The sequence below is a fragment of the Ogataea angusta genome (assembly GCF_019207475.1).
Source record: "Ogataea angusta isolate 61-244 chromosome Unknown 61-244_NODE_1_length_1302399_cov_90.877568, whole genome shotgun sequence".
NCBI classification, from domain to species: domain Eukaryota; kingdom Fungi; phylum Ascomycota; class Pichiomycetes; order Pichiales; family Pichiaceae; genus Ogataea; species Ogataea angusta.
Genome location: NW_025065215.1, coordinates 1,159,308 through 1,177,663, shown reverse-complemented (window position 1 = coordinate 1,177,663; position 18,356 = coordinate 1,159,308). Strand labels below are relative to the sequence as shown.

The 18,356-nt window shown below is 46.9% G+C and overlaps 15 protein-coding genes across 15 annotated transcripts; 7 read left to right on the top strand and 8 right to left on the bottom strand.

The window, feature by feature from the left end:
- Positions 1-3: 3 nt before the first annotated feature.
- Positions 4-1,443, bottom strand: KL928_000718 (uncharacterized protein; the record flags this gene model as incomplete). The annotated part of the gene is made up of 1 exon (XM_043206444.1): positions 4-1,443. One exon carries the CDS (start codon positions 1,441-1,443, stop codon positions 4-6), a length of 1,440 nt encoding a protein of 479 aa, XP_043062613.1.
- A 1,053-nt stretch (positions 1,444-2,496) lies between these two features.
- Positions 2,497-3,300, top strand: KL928_000717 (uncharacterized protein; the record flags this gene model as incomplete). Its single annotated transcript, XM_043206443.1, has 1 exon — positions 2,497-3,300. The coding sequence occupies one exon, from the start codon at positions 2,497-2,499 to the stop codon at positions 3,298-3,300; it is 804 nt and encodes a 267-aa protein (XP_043062612.1).
- Positions 3,301-3,369: 69 nt separating this feature from the next.
- KL928_000716 (uncharacterized protein) lies at positions 3,370-4,920 on the bottom strand (the record flags this gene model as incomplete). The annotated part of the gene is made up of 1 exon (XM_043206442.1): positions 3,370-4,920. The coding sequence occupies one exon, from the start codon at positions 4,918-4,920 to the stop codon at positions 3,370-3,372; it is 1,551 nt and encodes a 516-aa protein (XP_043062611.1).
- A 116-nt stretch (positions 4,921-5,036) lies between these two features.
- On the top strand, positions 5,037-7,445 carry KL928_000715 (uncharacterized protein; the record flags this gene model as incomplete). Its single annotated transcript, XM_043206441.1, has 1 exon — positions 5,037-7,445. One exon carries the CDS (start codon positions 5,037-5,039, stop codon positions 7,443-7,445), a length of 2,409 nt encoding a protein of 802 aa, XP_043062610.1.
- Positions 7,446-7,476: 31 nt separating this feature from the next.
- Positions 7,477-8,157, bottom strand: KL928_000714 (uncharacterized protein; the record flags this gene model as incomplete). Its single annotated transcript, XM_043206440.1, has 1 exon — positions 7,477-8,157. The coding sequence occupies one exon, from the start codon at positions 8,155-8,157 to the stop codon at positions 7,477-7,479; it is 681 nt and encodes a 226-aa protein (XP_043062609.1).
- Positions 8,158-8,199: 42 nt separating this feature from the next.
- On the top strand, positions 8,200-9,000 carry KL928_000713 (uncharacterized protein; the record flags this gene model as incomplete). Its single annotated transcript, XM_043206439.1, has 1 exon — positions 8,200-9,000. One exon carries the CDS (start codon positions 8,200-8,202, stop codon positions 8,998-9,000), a length of 801 nt encoding a protein of 266 aa, XP_043062608.1.
- An 8-nt stretch (positions 9,001-9,008) lies between these two features.
- On the bottom strand, positions 9,009-9,326 carry KL928_000712 (uncharacterized protein; the record flags this gene model as incomplete). The annotated part of the gene is made up of 1 exon (XM_043206438.1): positions 9,009-9,326. One exon carries the CDS (start codon positions 9,324-9,326, stop codon positions 9,009-9,011), a length of 318 nt encoding a protein of 105 aa, XP_043062607.1.
- An 84-nt stretch (positions 9,327-9,410) lies between these two features.
- On the top strand, positions 9,411-10,346 carry KL928_000711 (uncharacterized protein; the record flags this gene model as incomplete). Its single annotated transcript, XM_043206437.1, has 1 exon — positions 9,411-10,346. The coding sequence occupies one exon, from the start codon at positions 9,411-9,413 to the stop codon at positions 10,344-10,346; it is 936 nt and encodes a 311-aa protein (XP_043062606.1).
- A 64-nt stretch (positions 10,347-10,410) lies between these two features.
- On the top strand, positions 10,411-11,343 carry KL928_000710 (uncharacterized protein; the record flags this gene model as incomplete). Its single annotated transcript, XM_043206436.1, has 1 exon — positions 10,411-11,343. One exon carries the CDS (start codon positions 10,411-10,413, stop codon positions 11,341-11,343), a length of 933 nt encoding a protein of 310 aa, XP_043062605.1.
- A 60-nt stretch (positions 11,344-11,403) lies between these two features.
- On the top strand, positions 11,404-11,970 carry KL928_000709 (uncharacterized protein; the record flags this gene model as incomplete). The annotated part of the gene is made up of 1 exon (XM_043206434.1): positions 11,404-11,970. The coding sequence occupies one exon, from the start codon at positions 11,404-11,406 to the stop codon at positions 11,968-11,970; it is 567 nt and encodes a 188-aa protein (XP_043062604.1).
- A 4-nt stretch (positions 11,971-11,974) lies between these two features.
- KL928_000708 (uncharacterized protein) lies at positions 11,975-13,192 on the bottom strand (the record flags this gene model as incomplete). The annotated part of the gene is made up of 1 exon (XM_043206433.1): positions 11,975-13,192. The coding sequence occupies one exon, from the start codon at positions 13,190-13,192 to the stop codon at positions 11,975-11,977; it is 1,218 nt and encodes a 405-aa protein (XP_043062603.1).
- A 115-nt stretch (positions 13,193-13,307) lies between these two features.
- On the bottom strand, positions 13,308-14,627 carry KL928_000707 (uncharacterized protein; the record flags this gene model as incomplete). The annotated part of the gene is made up of 1 exon (XM_043206432.1): positions 13,308-14,627. The coding sequence occupies one exon, from the start codon at positions 14,625-14,627 to the stop codon at positions 13,308-13,310; it is 1,320 nt and encodes a 439-aa protein (XP_043062602.1).
- Positions 14,628-14,984: 357 nt separating this feature from the next.
- On the top strand, positions 14,985-15,422 carry KL928_000706 (uncharacterized protein; the record flags this gene model as incomplete). The annotated part of the gene is made up of 1 exon (XM_043206431.1): positions 14,985-15,422. One exon carries the CDS (start codon positions 14,985-14,987, stop codon positions 15,420-15,422), a length of 438 nt encoding a protein of 145 aa, XP_043062601.1.
- A 66-nt stretch (positions 15,423-15,488) lies between these two features.
- On the bottom strand, positions 15,489-16,625 carry KL928_000705 (uncharacterized protein; the record flags this gene model as incomplete). Its single annotated transcript, XM_043206430.1, has 1 exon — positions 15,489-16,625. One exon carries the CDS (start codon positions 16,623-16,625, stop codon positions 15,489-15,491), a length of 1,137 nt encoding a protein of 378 aa, XP_043062600.1.
- A 708-nt stretch (positions 16,626-17,333) lies between these two features.
- Positions 17,334-18,278, bottom strand: KL928_000704 (uncharacterized protein; the record flags this gene model as incomplete). The annotated part of the gene is made up of 1 exon (XM_043206429.1): positions 17,334-18,278. One exon carries the CDS (start codon positions 18,276-18,278, stop codon positions 17,334-17,336), a length of 945 nt encoding a protein of 314 aa, XP_043062599.1.
- Between the last annotated feature and the right edge of the window lie 78 nt (positions 18,279-18,356).

Here is an 18,356-nt window from a genome sequence, read left to right as displayed (position 1 = left end):
TACTCAGCCTCCATTCTTTTGGTTCATGTTGAGTGGTGGCAGAGAGAGATTGTTGATTGATGGCAATGACATCTGCATAGCCTGAGCTTGGGCTTGGGCTTGGGCACTCTGCTGGAAGTCGTAGCCAAACATTGGGTTCATGTACATGTTTTGTTGTTGCTGCTGTTGCTGTTGCTGTTGCTGCTGCTGCTGCTGTCTGCTCATCGTTGCGTATATTTGATTAGTGTCCATCATCTGTGACATGTACATTTGTGAGTAGTTCGGTGTCTGCGACGCCTCAGCCTTTATCTGCTGCTGCTGAGCTTGGCCGTTAGAATATCTTGCGCCTTGTTGTCCATTTACCTGATTGACGAACGTCATGTATTGAGTTTGGTCATTCATAGTGGCAGATTGTTGCGCCACGTTTGGGGATGAAGAGTTCTTGTTGCTTGGCTGCTGGCTCATTGAGCTTTGGGTCCCTGTAGATGCACTCGCGAGAGCAGGATAAATGTCATCTGATTTGAACTGTTGAGGTTGCATAGCAACCATGTTCGGCTGATAGTACAAGGCCTGTTGCTGAGGAATTTGCGAGGCCGCTTGTTGTTGCACTGCCTGAACAGCCTGCTGTTGAGAAACAGATCCGTTGGCAGCACCCACTGGCTGAGGAAAATATTGATTACCGTTTAAGGCGAAGGCATACGCGTGGTTAGGATATTGGGCCATATAAGACTGCATGGCTAAGTTGTGATTTCTTATTGCTTGTTTTGTGCTGCAGTGAGGGCAGTTCTTTTTGCTGTTTCTTCTAGGAGTGTATTTGTATCCGGGGTATCTTTCTGCGTGTCTTTTTTTCTCTTCCTCGGCCTGTTTATTCCAGTATTCTTTTTCTTCTGGTGGTAAGTTTCTCCATCTGCGACCCAGTTCTCTGGAAACGTCTGGATTGGTCCTGATTACGTTCCCTTCTTCCAACAGAGCCTGGTGGTGCTTTTGTCTGAACAGAATAAAAGCGTTCCGAGGCCTAGGAATACGGTTTCCTTCCTGCTTACATGTACATTTTTCAAATAGTTTTGAAGAGTCCAACTGGGGCGGTTGGGGCGGAGGCGGAATTTGAAGAGCCTGCATCAGATACTGCTGCTGTAGCTGTTGGGGGTACTGTATCGCTGCCTGCTGGGGGAACTGTTGCTGGACTGCGATCTGCTGATATTGTACAGGTATTTGAGATGGTTGAGGGATTGACATCTGATGCTGAGGTTGCTGGGAAAGCTTCTGATCATGCTGCTGAACATGGGTTATCGCATCGTTGGGCTCCGGCTTGTCCTGTTCTGGTTGAGGAGAGTTGGACCCTGAATTTGACTGGTGAGTACTAGGAGAGTGCTGCTGGCTTGAAGGTTGTGTCTGGCCCGGAATGATGTGAGAAAGGGGAGGCAAACTTCTCTTGCCGTCCTGGTCCACTTGATACTGTTCCATCTTTTGCGATGGTTTATAGAAATCTCTTGGGGTCTAAGAAACCTTGTTTATATTATTTATTGTGAGACCAGAATTGATAAAAAACCTTTATTTGTTTCTTTGTTCGTGCTTTTGTTTTATTCTCGCACCAAAACTTTTCGCCAACGTTTTCTTTTTTTCGAGCAACAAAGCATTTTAGTGGACGAGCAAGAATTTCAGTTTTGCAACAATAGCTACTACAATAGTCGCACAATAAAAAATGCTTACGGGTCTGCGAATTTATTGGGTGTAGGGCTGACCGTTAGATTCATGTATCAATAGGGTAATAATCGTATATTTGCGCCAATAGATCCAAGCGAGCCGGCGTGCTAGCTTCAGAACCTGTTGGTTGATATGAAAGGTTCAGTCCCCATCGGCGAGCCCAGCACCAAATTTAGTGGAAACATGAGTTTTGGCTGCCTCGAGAGAAATTGCTCATCCCCTCCCGTGTTTCGTTCTGTACATTCCCGCAAAAAATTGTATGATTCGGCGAGATCGCCACAGCACGTTGGGGTTGTTACTAAGCCGTGCTCTACATTTTAGCCTGAGTAACCCTTGCTTACCCTGCCCATATTGCAAGGGGCACAATATCCAATGCCCTTCGGTTATTGTCAATACAGAAGTCTGGCCATCATCACCATTGGCCATCACCGCCTGCGGACAAACATTGCACATGACTGCTCTTTTTGGAACTCAAAAATCCGAATCAGGCATTTCACCATTTCTCCTACAATAGAGGAATTGTACGGCAACAATACTGTTTGTTTATCCACTACTGTTTTTGTTTACATTTGGACGTTTTCATGATTAAAACTTTGCAGAGGTGCCCGGTCAGTCAGCACCTTGGACGACGCAACTTTGTTTTCTGAACTTGCTTTCATTTTCTTCCTAATCAACTGAACAACAAGCTCCAAAACTTACCACAGTCATTCCTTATAACGAGAGACTCACTCTCACTTGTGCTACCCGAGCTTACGTTTATATTCATTCTTGAAAGAACCAGATACCTTCACTCGTTAATCCAAAACATCAAAAATGCTTTACAAGACTTTTGTGCCACTTCTTTTACTATCAGCTTACACTAAGGCCGAGGAAACCACCACTTCACAGGTCACCGTCACCGTGACGGAGACCTTGCTGTCGCCATCCGAGAGCTCTGCTCTGTCGTTGTCGTCCGCCTCTGCTTCTTCTGCGTCCGCAGCATCAGTTGCCAGTGAATCATCTGCTTCTGCTGCTTCAGCTGCGTCTGCTGCGTCTGCTGCTAGTGCGTCTTCTGTCTCTGCTGCTTCCGCTTCTGCTGCCTCCGTCGCCGCAGCCTCTGCTGCTTCCGTTTCTGAGGCCTCTGAAGCCTCTGCTTCTGCCGCGTCTGCAGCCTCCCTTGCTGCTGAGTCTTCTGCTTCGTTGGAGAAGGCCAAGGGTCTGCTGGCCATCGCCTCGGCTGCTACTGTGAGCTCTTCCCAGGAAGTTTCTCAAAGCTCTGCTCAATCCAGCAGACAGTCGACAGTGCCATCGTCAACTCTGAGAACGTCATATGTGACATCCGCAGCTCCATCCTCCTCCAGAGCTCCATTCAGCTCCTCTGTGGCTCCTTCGTCTGCTCACAGCAGGTCCGCCGTCAAGTCGTCGGGCATCAGCACTTCCCTCTCGAGCTCTAGCTCAAAGACAACCAAGTCCAGCTCCAAAGTCAGCTCAAGCTCTACTTCAGTCTCCACCCACGATGACGAAGGAACTTCCACTGCTGCTTCTTCCTCGTCTTCCAGCGCTCAAGCTAACGGAATGGCTCCAATAAGTGGTCTGACCTTCGGCGTGGCGGGAATTGTGCTGGCTGTCCTGATTTAGATTTGACCCTTGTTGCTTTCGATTTATGTAAGACTGCGTTAAATACCGGCTAATTCTTGCTATGTATTATTAATTACCCTTTATATTTATCAGACATGAGTACAATGCATTCCTGCCACCTTTTGCTCCGTCTATCCAGCGTCCCAGCCTATGCTCTTTCGATAATGACGCATACACCCGCACTTGCTCGTCTTCAAGATGAGCGCCGATCTTCGTAACGACACCCTTGGCCCTTTCCAATGTGCCGACCAGGACAAACTTGCGCAGTTCTTTCTCCAGCTTCCAAACTTTGATTTCTCCATTCCAAGACCCAGAGAAAAAAATGTCACTATAAGGAACAGCATAAATGGACGTGATCCAGTAAGGTTGTGGTTTCGGCACTTGCAACCGCGCCTCTTCTAGATTGCTCTCTGCACTAGCCTTCCAGGGCTCCTTTTCCGGTTCTAGTCCGTGTGCCTGTCTCTCTGTGTATAAAGGTTTCTTTTTGGCCAGAGACCATAGGCATATATTGCCATTATCTGACCCCGTGACAAAATGAGTGTCGTCAATCATTGAGACACAATCAATGCTACCTTCCGCGTAAAACTCAATACCCGCCTTTGGCGTGTCTCCGCCTCTGAATGTGAGTCTTGTCTCTTCTGCTATTTTCCAGAGCATAGCAGTCCGGTCCCGAGACCCCACGGTGACACATCTTTCTTGAGCCAATGCAGCGATATCAGCAACCAGGTCCTGATGCCCATATAGCGTTTCCAGCTGTGCCTGCTGATTGACGCTATAGGTTCTGATTTTCAGGTCTGCACATGCCGCGTACAGCTGATCAGTATTTCGACGGAACGCCAGTCCTAAGACCTCTCCTCGACGGTCGCGGGTCTCCAAAACTCGGATCGGAGCCAAATTCTCGCTGCTCCAAATAATAATGCGCTTATCACGACCCCCAGTGACAACATACTTGCCGTCGGGACTCACAGCCACCGTGAGTATCTCATCGCAGTGTCCGTTGTTCATTTGCTCTTTTGAAATCTCTGTGTATTTGCGTCCTCCTTTGACAAACTTTAGTTTGACAGGCTTTTTGTCCTCGTCCTCAACGTTCCACTTTGCCAGCTCCATGTCTTTGGAGACTGTGTAGGCGTAAGGGTACCGCACTGCAACCCCGGTCAGCCCTATGCTGGGGACTCTAGCAACGGCTATCTTTGCTTCCTCGAGCTGCAATTTGTCGCCAATGAACTGGTAAACGTGCCCCTGTTGCTCAGAAACGTCTTTTTGCAATCTGGAGGCAATAATGTCATCGTCTAGATCCTTGGCATCAAAGTCATACACCTCTGCTTCTGCCTGCAATTCGCTTAAATACTGTTTGGCCATGCGTCTTCTTTTTTCTGCAGCACTTTCACCTGCATGCTCATCTTCACTGGAGATGGCTTCCTCGTCTTCCTTCGATTCAGCTGCAGACGAATCATCAAATATATCACTTTTCACCTCTTCCTCGTCTATATCGCTGGAGCTTTCGTGACTTTCTTTTTGCCGGGTGTTTGAGGCTGCTGCGCGCTGTTTTCTGGCCCTCTCGGGTCCTCGCGATGGACGTTTTCTCTTCTTTGAAGGGTCCGAGAAAAACGAATCCGACATGATGGTACCTCTAAAATTTTTTTCCACAATATTTTTAAAAAATATTTTTTTATCGCATCCGTGCACCGATTTTGTAGATCTAAGAGACGCGTACAATTTATTACACGAAATTTAACATGGACTCGTTGAAGCAGGTCTTTGTCACGGCTGGAACAACACTTGTACGCCATTCGCGTGACGGCTCTAAGCTCTACGTGTGTACAAATTCCATCTTGAAAGTATTCGACGTCTTAAACCCAGAGCGTGAGCCGGAGGTGTTGGACATTCTAGGGAAGGTGAGCTCGTTCGAAGTGGGAGAGTTAAACGGCCACAGGTACGGCATTGTGACCTCTAAAAGTGGTGTATGTGAATACTATGACCTAGACTCTCTTCAGTCGATGGGAAAGCTGGTTAGATCACCGTTGAGCCTGAGAGACGCTGTGTTCACTCACGGGGGCTCGATGGTGCTCTGCGGTGGTTCTGACGGTGAGTTGAAACTGGTGGCTCTTGGTGCCGATGCAAGCATCAAATCTGTCAATACTGGCGACCAGGTTACTGCGATTGGGTACAACAACATTGGCGATCTGGCAGCTGTGTCTCTTTCCAACGGAGACGTTTCAATATACGCGTATTCCACCACCGAGCCGGTGAAAAAACATGTCTACACCAATATTACCGAGAAACACAAGCTTTTGGATGACGAGGACGAGGATGATCTTGATATGGACGACGCGTTTGGGACCCACCCGCCGGAACCCAAGAACGTGGCTGGCGTGTGTGGCTGTGATTGGCATCCAGATGGAGATCTGATTGCAATTCCCACGAAGGACAAGGAGATCGAGGTGTACGACCGCGCTGATTTCTCCTTGTTGGAGTTTAAGTTCAAGGGACAAGTGCACGAGAAGTCGCTAGTCGATTTGAAGTGGTCCCCCAACGGTGCCCATTTGGCTTCTCTTGATCAAGACAGAAAACTCATTATTTGGGAAACAGCTTCCAGAAAATCTGTTAAGGTGTATAGTCTGCCGGAAAATGGCTGCTCATTGTCCTGGGGCCGTGGCGACAACGACTTTGAGATTGTTGTTGGAACGAATCATGGTCACATCATCAGATACGAATCGGTTGTGCCAATAGAGGAAACCAGCACAAGGGCGGGAAACGTGGTTGCCGACGAAGCCGAAAGCGGGTCTGAGAGCGAAGTGACCGGGCTGTTCGACGAGGCACCAGAAGACGACTTCATTGTGGATGACGATGGCTCAGGTTACGTCGAGAAGAAACGCTCTCTAGACACAAACCAGCCCATCAAGCACCGCAAGGTGGTCGTTGACGAGCCTGCTTATAGGCCGCTGTTTGAAATACAGCCTTATTCCCCAGGCGGAACGCCGTGGAACGGTAACCGGAAATACTTGACCATGAACTCTGTTGGATACGCTTGGACGGTCAAATTGGAGAGTTACAACACAGTCACAGTCAGCTTTTTCGATAAAGGGCTGCATAACGAGTATCACTTTAAGGATCTATATGGGTTCAACGTGGCTTCCATTACCGAAGACGGCATTCTCCTCGCTTCTGCTACCAAAGGAAAAAAATCCACCATAATGTACAAGTCACATGACCAGCAGGATACCTGGATCAGGACGCTTCTTCTGCAGCCCGGCGAGTTTGTTTCCAGCGTGACACTCAGCAAGAACTCGATATATGTGGCTACTTCTTTTGGTTTTGTTCGCAAATACAGCTTGTTCGGCCGGATCGAAAGAATCGAAAAAACAGCCCCCGTGGTCGCTTGTGTCAACAGCGAGAAGTATCTCTTTACCGTGACTTACAATTCGGGATCGCTGAACTTTAATGTGCAAGACCTCGACGGGAAATACTTTCAACGAAACGAGCATCTTCCATTAGCCCTAGCTGGCGGGTCGTACTCATCCTATCCCCTAAAAGGAGTGTTCTTCTCTCTTGACGGTGATCCTTGTGTCGTTGGATCTGACGATTTTCTTCTGGTGCTAACCAGATGGAGGGATCCGCTGCAGGCTTCCTGGATTCCTCTTTTGGACACCGCTGCAGGGGTCAGAAAGCTGGCTCTTGGTGACGATATCAAATGCTGGCCATTGGGACTCTTGAAGAACCATTTCAACTCCATAGTCACAAGAGGGTCGGAATACCCTTCGTTCCCGCTTGCCATGCCTTTAGGAATCCCGGTGAAACTTCCAATTACCGGGGAAGAAGAGGAAGAAGATCCGGAAGAGGAGCTGGTGCGACATATCACCTTGGGAGAATTGCTCAATGACGCAATACAGAACGACGACGTGGTCGACGAGACCGCACAGGAGCGTTTGGCTGACATCAGTGTCAAATACGATGCAGCGCTCCTGAAACAGTTCGGACAGTCCTGTAACGACAGCAACCTCCACGACGCTATTTATCTGGCCAGTAAGCTACGTGATGAGAGAGCTTTGCATGCGGCATCCAAAATTGCCGAGCGGTTGCAACTAGTTCAGCTGGTCAACAAGATCACCAAGCTCAGAGAAGCCAGACTGGACTGGGATGAATAACCGTAATCAAATTAATATAATAAAAACCGTTCTAGCGTCCCCTATTAATTTTGTCAATGTCCTTCTGCGAAAGGATCAATCCATTTCTGGTCGATTTTCCCACGGTATTAATTTTCAGGCCACGATCTCTAATCCTTTTGTCCTTCTTAACACCCTTTCCAATTCTTGTGCTGATAGAGGTGACCCCACGATCACCCAGCTGTCTGAATTCTTCTTTCTTTTTCTTTGCTAGCACAATTCCAGCATCCTTTGCCTCACGTTCATACTTTTCGATCTTCCGCATGTGGGCTTTAATCATTCCTTTTCGCATCTCCATCGGCATTTTCTCAAGTTTCTTCCGACCGTTCCCATTGACCTCCGCCACTTTTTGGATTCGACTGTTTAGAGCTCTTACACGGGCGTTCCCCACTGGGTTCTCATGGTCCAGAGTCTGAAGTGTGAGATCCGCTCCCGAGTATATACTTCCTCTTGTATCTGCAAGTATATGTGATTCGCTCAGTAATCTTTCCAGTGCAATATCGTTTTTTAGGTCCTCTTCATCGTTTTTAGACTTTGACCCCTTGAGAAGCTGTTCCTCTTGAGCTTTTTTCTTGCGTCTTAACTCTTCTAGTGTAATCGGCCTACCGCTCTTCAAAACTTTCTTGTCCTCTTTCGTTGGTTCGGCTTTGGTTGGGGTATATTTGTCCTCAAACTTAACAACTAAGGGAGCCATGATTAAATAATTTTTTTGTATTTTTTTTTCAATTTATTTTTCATGACTAGATACGTTGGGTGCATCGATATCCACGGTGGAAAGGTCAAACAAATTGTAGGCGGAACACTCGAGAAAGACGATAAGGAAAATGAGGACCTGGTTTCAACGAACTTCATCAGTGAGCATTCCACCTCATACTATGCCCAAATATACAAGAAACACAACATTGTACGCACGCATGTGATCAAGCTTGGATCTCTTGAAAGCAACGATAAGGCTGCTTTGGAGGCTATTCAAGCCTGGCCCGGTCAATTACAAATTGGTGGAGGAATCAACATCTCAAACGCTAAATATTGGATTGATAGCGGAGCGTCCAAGGTGATTGTTACTTCGTGGTTGTTCCCTGATCAAGAACTGGACTGGAACCGATTGAAAGAGTTGAGCGCACTTATTGGCCCTGAAAGGCTTGTTGTGGACTTGAGCTGCCGCAAAGTGGAGCGCCAAGGGGAAACGTCGTGGGTGGTAGCTATGAATAAATGGCAGACCTTGACTAAGACCGTGCTGACCAAGAAACTGTTTGAGGACCTGAGCCAATACTGTTCAGAATTCTTGGTGCATGCCGCTGATGTGGAGGGGCTCTGTAATGGAATTGATCAGCAGTTGGTCCAGAAACTTGGCGAGTGGTCGCCTATTCCCGTTGTCTATGCTGGTGGAGCAAAGTCCATTAAAGATCTGGCCCTGGTGGACAGACTGAGCAGCGGAAAGGTGGACTTGGCATATGGCAGCTCTCTTGACCTCTTTGGAGGCAATTTGGTGAAGTTTGAAGAGTGCTGCGCTTGGAACAAGAACCTCGATAAATAGAATAGACATCATTTGTACGGTCTTAAAGTTGCTGTAACGTTACCTATGCTTGTCACTAGTCGAACACCCACCAGCCTGCCAGCCTCATATGTTTTGCGGATCCAAGGACGCAGCAACATGAGACCAAACGCGACAGCAAAGCCCTGGACAAAAGGCATCAGCATCTGGTCCTTAATGATCGTATAGAGAACGAGCGATGGAGTGATAATGGGAAGAGGGTCGGCGTCTGTGGTCTGCGCTCCCTTGCGTTGCTTGGCGTAATTGAGGAGGTTCCTTCTGAAGACCTGCTCGAAGCGCAAGTCTGGGATATTAATCTTCTGGGCCATATGAAGAGGTGATGATGGGTTTTCGGTGTGCTTTAGATATTTTATTTGTGGCGAAAAACAAAAAAAAAACTTAAATTCACCACCATGTCTGAAGAGCCACAGGTGACTATTCGGAAGGCAGGCCGAGACGAGGTCGACTTCATTTTAGGTGATGTTGATCTGTCTTTGGCAAACTCCTTGCGGAGAACGATGCTGGCGGAGGTGCCGACGTTGGCGATCGATTTGGTGGAAATTTTGGTGAACACCAGTGTTCTGGCAGATGAGTTTCTTTCACACAGACTGGGTCTCGTGCCTTTGGACAGCGAGGATATTGATCAACTGAAGTACACAAGAGATTGTACGTGTGAAGATCACTGCGAAAAGTGCTCTGTCACACTGGAGTTGAGGGCCCACTGTGACTCCGACGAAACCATGAATGTCTACTCGAGTCATCTCACGATCGTTAGCCCGAACACCGGTTTGAACCTGGGTGCCCCGGTGGTGAGGGATCCAGAAAGAAAGGGGGTTTTGCTGTGCAAACTCAAGAAACATCAACAGCTGCATGTCAGATGCGTGGCCAAGAAAGGAATTGCCAAAGAGCATGCCAAATGGTCTCCGTGCGCTGCTATAGGATTTGAGTATGACCCTTGGAATAAGCTCAAACATACAGACTATTGGTTTGAAGAAAGTGTGGAGGATGAGTGGCCTAAAAGCGCCAACTGCGAATGGGAGGAGCCTCCTGTTCCCGGTGAAAGGTTCGACTACAACGCAAAACCTAATCGATTCTACGTGAACCTGGAAACGACTGGACCGCTGAAACCGAATGAAGTGTTTTCCAAAGGCTGTATCGAGTTGCAAAAGAAAATAGCCAACATTGTCTTCGAACTTGACAAATTAGACCAACAACAGCTCCAGGCACAAGCCAACGGGGCCACAGCATACGCAGGACAGACAGTATACGGTGGAGCCAATGGTACGACATATGGCGATGTTGTTGGCGGCGGACAAACTAGCTACGATTTTGGAACCGGAAGATGGTAAAATGTATAATTTACGATAGAAAAACAAATAAATGTAAAATCTCAAATCTTATTTTTCCAACGTCATGTCGCAATACATTGGAAAGACTATCTCCCTGATTTCTCAAGCAGATATAAGATATGTTGGAATTCTTGAGAGTATTGATGGCACGAAGGGTACCATTGCCTTGAAAAGTGTGAGGGTTTTTGGAACCGAAGGTAGAATCCTTGATCCAAGTAGAATTGTCTATCCCTCGACGCAAATTTACGAGCATATCATGTTAAGTGGACCCGATGTCAAAACACTCAATATTCTGGAAGTTCCAATTGAACAGGTTGTTCCTGAACCGATTCCTGTGTTTAATCCTGCGAACTTCTTTCCTCAGGGCCAGATGCCATTCCAAAGTCCTGGTCCTCAGCCCGGGCAGCCCGCTCCAATGCAGTCCCCTGTGCCGCAAATTCCACAGCCAGTCTCGCATTTTGCCGCACCGCAGGCACAGCCATCACTGCAGCCTGCAGCTCAGCAGCAACAGACACAACACGTCCAGCAGGCAGCAGAACAGGATCGCGCTCCCACTGAGAAACTGGCAGAACCCAAGTCTCCACAGCCTATAGGAAACAAAAATTCGATTAAGGAGTCGGCTGAATCCTCTAACTCTGAAGAGCAAAAGAACGCTGCCAAGCAGTCCCAGAGCTCGAAAAAGCCACCAGCTCCAATTGGAGATGACTTTGATTTTGAGTCCAACAATGCCAAGTTTGAGAAGGAGGCCGAGCTGGAAAATGCCGAATCGGCGTTCTACAACAAGAAGTCTTCCTTTTTTGATAACATCTCGTCTTCCACGGAACAATCAGCTTCCGATAGAATGAGATGGCAGGAAGAGAAAAAACTCAACTTGGACACGTTCGGACAATCCTCTCTTAGGCACAACAGAGGCAGAGGAGGCTACAGAGGCCGCGGAAGAGGTCGTGGAAGAGGAAGAGGGGGCCGTGGGGGGTTCAAAAACCCTGAATGGGCATAAGTAATAAAACCTGTACAAGTAAATTAGTGGAAAATCACTAAAAAATTCATCGATCTCGGTATGAGTTCTATCAGACCATTCTCAGCCACTGATCTTTTTGAGCTCAATTCGATCAACCTAGATCCACTCACTGAGAATTTCTATCTTTATTTCTATTTACAATACCTGTCAGAATGGCCTTCGCTTTTCTATAAGATAGTTTCCCCAACCAACAACGTGCAGGGCTACATGTTGGCTAAAACAGAGGGTAAGGGTAAAGATTGGCACGCTCATATCAGTGCTGTCACCGTCAACCCAAACTATAGACGGATTGGACTTGCCTCAACATTATGCTCTTCGCTAGAACGATTTACAGAGAACGAGCCGTATGAAGTATACTTCATAGATCTCTTTGTGCGGTGCAACAATAAGCTGGCAATTGTGCTCTATGAAAAGCTGGGCTACTCAGTTTACCGTCGGGTTGTGGGCTATTATGGTGACTACGAGAGCAAAATGAACAGAAACAAAATCGACGACGAGATTGATGCTTTTGATATGCGGAAGGCTTTGAAACGGGATATAAACCGAGAGTCTGTGCGTGCCGACGGAAGAAAGTTCAATGTGCTTCCCAATGAAATAGTGTTTTAGGGACTCACCTCCCCTTTCCGCTGTTTTTCTTCACATTGTGCGTTAGCATGTGTCTAAAGTATGCCAAAAACCGATTTCCCGAGACCTGGCTCTCGGGACTCAAATCTTGCACCTTAACTTTCTCGTTACATATTGGACACACAGCGACGTATACATGGCCGATTTTAGCTGAGTTCTTGTTGCTCTTCAGCTCTGGGTGCAATCCAATCAGCTTTGGTAACGGCATTTCTGAGCCGTTGCTAAAGACGCCGTGCTGCTTTGTCAGATGGTGTAAATATCCTGACGAGTTAAGGTCAAAGAATAGACTATTAAAGTCGTTGTGGAAGTCTTGTTTTGTTGGCTTGCAGAATGAACACAGTCCTTCTCTTTTGTGTCTTTTGCCAGTGTTCTTCGTACGCAGATACCTGAACACCCGTGGCTCATATAAATTCACATTATCATTATTGGCAAACCGAACCAGCTGGTTGCTGGTGATATTTGACTTCTTGTTGATCTCATATGCCCACGGATGATCTTTTTTGTATTGAAGGTGGCCCACAAACAGCTCTGGATTAAGCTCGTTTAGGGAGCAATAAGGAATAAGATGCATGTTGATCATTTCCGTGTATTCAGGTCCGCCTTTTTCAAATACGCTGATGAAATCGTTCACAAGTGTGCTCTTTCTGACTCTTCTCTTTAGCATTTCGCTTTCCAGGCCCGCTGTACTTGCTTGGCTAAATCTTCTGCGTTTTGGTTGCGATTCGGTTAGCTTATCACTTTCCAAAAATGACATTCTTCTTGACTCGGGCGATTCAGAGCTGTCTGGCATCTCTAGCAACAAGTCCGTAATGTCGGCCTTCTCGGAGGTATACGAATATGAGTTCTCTGGAGTCGGCATGTAATCCTCCAAAGCTTGCGAATGTACCAGCTCTGAAGAGTTTCGAAACGAACTGCCACCATTGAGTTCTTCCAGCTGCTCATCCACCATGTCATCGTTGTCGAACAGCGCATCAAACAGTGGTATGTTCGGGCTGTTCACCAGTGTTATGTCTGTGTGCTGGTCGTTATCGATCCACGCATCACTGGTGATATCACTCGGATTGACTGCTACCAGGTCTCCAGCTAAGGGGCTTAATAAAATGTCCGGCCGAGAGAGAAATGCGTCGTTTTCAACCACCTCCTTCTCGAAGATGTCCCGTATGATCGCCAGCTCCATACCGGAGAACACCTTCCCCGAATACATGAGGATCTACATCAATGCTCCTTATCAATAAATATTTATATCTCTAAGATCATTTTCTGTTCTATTGAGATTTGGGAACAGAAAAAAATGCGAGTACCCGTAAGTCGCATGGGCACTATTGCCAAATACTGGCAACCCTATCAACGGCACCACAGCTTACAATGGTCTCTGTGTCGCACACCTCGGCCACAAAGGCAGATTTGATCCGGCCCTCGTGCGTCTTCAGCTCCTCAACCACAGACCCTGCTCCCACGTCAAACCCTCTGACGACACCGTCGTCTCCAAATATCCAGATCCCATCTTTGTGGGGTCTTGTGTTCACAATGGGGTCAGAAAACTTGTCTTGGGGCGACATTGAATTAAAATTGGAAATGATGATGTTTCGCTGGATCGTGACGTCCGTCTGGAAAGACTGGCTATTTGTAGCTAGTACGCTCGCCGCCGCAATTTTCGCCCCCACTTGAGTCTCCTCGACCCCTATGAGGTCAGCAATCGTTGGCATCCTAAAAGTAATCAATCTCATGTAGGGGGTATGATTGGTAGCTGCTACCACGCTACCATTCTCAATTTTTGCAAATGCCATAGGATGAAATGAATGGCTTGAAAACTCAGAGTCGTTCAGTGCCAATCGTCCAATCTCAAAAATGCGATCGTGGATGGTGTACACTCCAACCATCGACGTATCTGTGCGTCCCACGAGAATTATAGGAAAATCGCTCGGGTCAGCGGTGATGAGCAGACAGCTAGCTCTCGTAAGCAAACTCACCTCGTTTAGTTTCTCTGTGGTCCCATTCTGAAGATTGACTTTGGTGGCCACCAGTTTAGAATCCCATCCAGTGGAGACTAAGAATCCTGTCTTTGCGTCCATTCTCTCGAACTTCATCTGGAGAACAAGCCTCTTGTGTATTTGTTCTTCACTCAAAAGCTCCAGCTCAAGATCGTTGTCGTAATTAGCTCTCCAGACCCTTAGTTTCCCTTCCATTCCGCAAGATAGAATGATATCACTGCCATCTATTCCTGTCACAAGTTTTGTTGCCGTTGATCCATGCAGATCGTTCTTGACTAACAGGTTTCTGCGCATCTCCAAATCGAAAAAGTGGACCTGTTTGTTATTGGTGACAAAGAGACCCAAAGACACACGTTTTGAGCCAATCTTTAGCTTTGTAAATGATGAGGATATCACAAGAGACTTTAAAGTGCCCAGTTCCAGCGTTTCGTGGTTTTTTGGCGCATCCACGGTCCATAGAGATTCTGTTTTCTCGGAGTCTGGTTTCTCCAACGACAGATAGGCAAGTCTATCCTTCAGAATTGTCTCCAAGGATTCCTCGACTGAACAGTCGAACTTCTTATTGAGCTCCAGCTCAAACGCCTCCAAAGTACGTGTGAGCTTGTTGGTCTTGAGATAGTGCGCTATCAACTGTTGTGTGGCAGACATTGATTTAATGTGAAAGGGCCGATCGACGCGACTGAATCAAGCGATAATATTAATCCAAAGCCGAAGTCTTGCACACGTAACCTTTAATGCTATGCTGAGTTATCTGAAGCAACAAGGTGATTGACGGCCGAGCCGGTGAGAGAATTGCGAGCCTGTACTGGGCAGAAGCTACAACTGGTCAATGCCCTATGCCGTTCCGTATCTGCGGTGCAAGGGTGTGAACTGGCATCAACCTGTAACACAGGCCTACTTTTTGGATTATTTTTACACGTGACTTCTGGTAGGGCTGATCTAGTACCGTGGAACCCAGTTAAATAATTTTTTTGAAAATTTGCAACTCTATCACTAACTTCAATCATGGGAAAAGGAAAGCCTAGAGGACTCAACTCCGCCAGAAAGCTGAGAGTGCACAGAAGAAACAACAAGTGGGCAGACAAACAATACAAGTCCAGACTGTTAGGAACTGCTTACAAGTCCTCCCCATTCGGTGGATCTTCCCACGCCAAGGGTATTGTTCTTGAGAAGTTGGGTATTGAGTCCAAGCAACCAAACTCCGCCATCAGAAAGTGTGTCAGAGTGCAGCTGATCAAGAACGGTAAGAAGGTCACTGCTTTCGTTCCAAACGACGGTTGTTTGAACTTCGTGGACGAGAACGATGAAGTCCTCCTTGCTGGTTTCGGTAGAAGAGGTAAGGCCAAGGGTGATATTCCAGGTGTCAGATTCAAGGTCGTCAAGGTTGCTGGTGTCTCCTTGTTGGCTCTCTGGAAGGAGAAGAAGGAAAAGCCAAGATCTTAGGTACGAAGAGCAATAAGACATAATAAAAACTGGTACAGACATGATTGTAGAGGCAGTATATTATAGTTACATAGCCAAGCCGCGGCCTTCGATAGAGACACCTCCCTTCTTGGTGCTCTTTTTTTTCTGGCTCATCATCACAAGTCTCTGGTTCAGTTTTTTGAATCTCTCGTCTCTGCTCAAAGATGATCCAACGCCCATTGCAGCAGCGCTGTTTTTTTGCTGGCCGATGGAATTCAAATTCACCTGAGGCGCCACAGTGTAGACACTGGTACGGGCCTCTGGTGCCGCAGCACGCTTTCTTCTGTCTGCACTCTCCTGGTAAAGAGACTTGCGAACAGGTTGCTGTGGTTTTGGCGTTGGAGACATGCTCTGCAATCTATCCACATCCACAGTGACGGTCTGCACTTTCTTTGCTCTGTAATTGTCTGATCTGCCCATGATCGGTCTGGTCCAGTCACCAATGAGCTTTTCTGCCGTTCGTTTCAGCGACGGGTCCACTTTTTTTGACCGTTGATAGAATAGCATCACTTTACCCAGACCCGACTCTCTGAGGTGGATCGTTTTGATTGGGAGCTTTGTAAGCTCGCTAAAGAGAGTCTTCTGGATTTCGAATGCGGGGAGCGAAGCATCAGGAAGCGGTTCGAGCCAGATTCGCACAGCCTCCAATAAGTTGTTATCGAGAATTGAGTCGTACAAGTTCGATTTTAAAAGAGTATCCTTGACTTGCGGTAGCAGTTTAAGTTTGTGCGTGGCCGGACGCTTATTGTTGACACAGTCGATGTCTAACTCTGCGGCGTCTTTCATCATGTTCTTTAAGTGGGCAATGGCTTCGTCTTGCATCGCCTCCAGATCCACCTCGTCGTTCTTCTTGCGCTTGTTAGGTTTCCTGAGCACAGCAGCAAACTTCTCTTCGAACTCTCTCCTTTTCCTTGTCTGTTCATCCTCCTCCTCAATTTCTTCTTGCGCGGCGACTTCGGTGTCCTCTTGTGGTGCGCCCTTGGTGCGCTTGAGCTTTTTGTTTTTCGGTCTCTTCTCTGTTTCCGCCTCCTCACTACGATCGCGCTTGTGCGCTTCGAGCTTGCTAATATCCTCCTCCAGATCTGGAGCCTCTTGACTGGTACCTTCTGGGGCCTCCACAGGAGCAACAGGGGACTCGCCGGCGGAAGGTGTTAACTGATTGGTCTCGTCTCCTTCGTCCATATTTTTTATTAAAGAAAACCGTGCACAGATAATTTTTTAATAAAACTTTTATTTCACCATGGATGGATTTTCCGAAGAAGACGCTAAGAAGTTCAAGCAAATGCAAAACGAGGCCACTTTCAAGCTAGCGGCTGTCATTGCTGTCGGCCTGTGGCTTGTTCCAACTGCTGTTCACTTCGTGAGAAAGGCTTTGTAAGAAAACTGCGAGATGCATCTGTATATATGGGTGATCAACGACTATGGCCAACATGATGTTATTATTACGTGTGTGTTTGCATCGCTTCGCAAAGGTTGATGTCTAGTTTTTGCTTGTCCAAAAAGGCTCCAATTATGTACATTTGACAATGAAATGTTGATTTTGCCAATTAGCTACGGTAGACGGTGGCTAACGACTGTTTGGTCTTTGCCATCGCCGTTTACTTAAAGAGTATCTCGGGTGCACGTGCGCCGTTGCTTGCTTGTTTGCCAGCGATGTGTTATGCTATCGTGTTTGAGATAGTTGCTCCAGATACTAGTCTTTGACATTAATTATCCGTAGTTATTATAATTCTAATATACATTTATGATACATCTGCGTTCAAATTCTCAGATCGGTTGAGGTCTGTAACAGAGATGTTTCTGCAACCACTAGGTGCAGTCAGAACATCTAAATGACTCTTCTTTCTTCTCAATCCATCAACCCCAAAATACAACAATTTCTCTGTCGTGTCACTGTAACTCCTTATCCAAGATACTGTTCAGTTTTTGCACAAGATCCAGCTGCACTTGAGAACTGGAGTCAGAACCCTTCTCGGCTTTGGCAAAGCCCAACTCTTCGAGGATTCCCTTGATGCGTCCATTCAAGTACCTATCTTCCTCAGTGTGATCAAATGCCGCTATTTTTGGATCGTTCAGTACTTCCTTCATGGACTCCACTTTGTCATACACGTACTTCACTTCGTTAATCAGAAACTTGTAGGTTTCCTTGAGAGGGTCTAATTTCTCGAGGATGGCTCCGGTTTCGCCGTTCAAAGCCTCCTCAGATTTCAGGTCAAGAAAAGATAGCTCTGCTTTGAGCTTCTTCGAGTAGTCCAGCAAGCGACTGATCTTATTCAGCATTTGGTTCAAAACCCGATTGACGACAATTTCAGTTTCCAGCTCGCGCACAAGCCGCTCGTACTCAGAATCCAATTTTTGTGCTTCCTCGGATATATTTTCGCGTATTTCCATCCCACGATGGTGTTTCAAGCGCACAAACCCCCCAGCAACAAGGTCCTCCGGTATATTCAGTATATTTCTCATCGCGTACACCTCAAATTTGTCAGAATTCTTGTTGATCACATGCTCCATCAAAGATTCTAGAGTGGCAGTTCCCTTCTGTATTTCTTCCACGGTGTAGCTGAATCCCGTCGTTATTTGTTCTCGCATTTCTTCCTCGTTGACTATCACATCATCATCATCGTTCCGTGACTGCAGGACGCGCTCTTGCTGCTGTTTTTCCTCCTCCTCTTTATCGAATTTTTTTTGGATCAAAGCCAGCTCCAACTGCTCTGTACATCGATACATAATTTCGTTGATCATATTGATAATGTCATCAATCACAGATATAGGCTGAAACCCAAGATGCTCCGTGAGGAGCTGCGAAGCAAGCATCTCTGCCGACTCGTTGCTCATGTTTATTTTTTTGTTTTGGTGAAATACAGATATTCTACATGTGGCAGTTAAATGTGGCTGGTACATTTTCCAAAATGC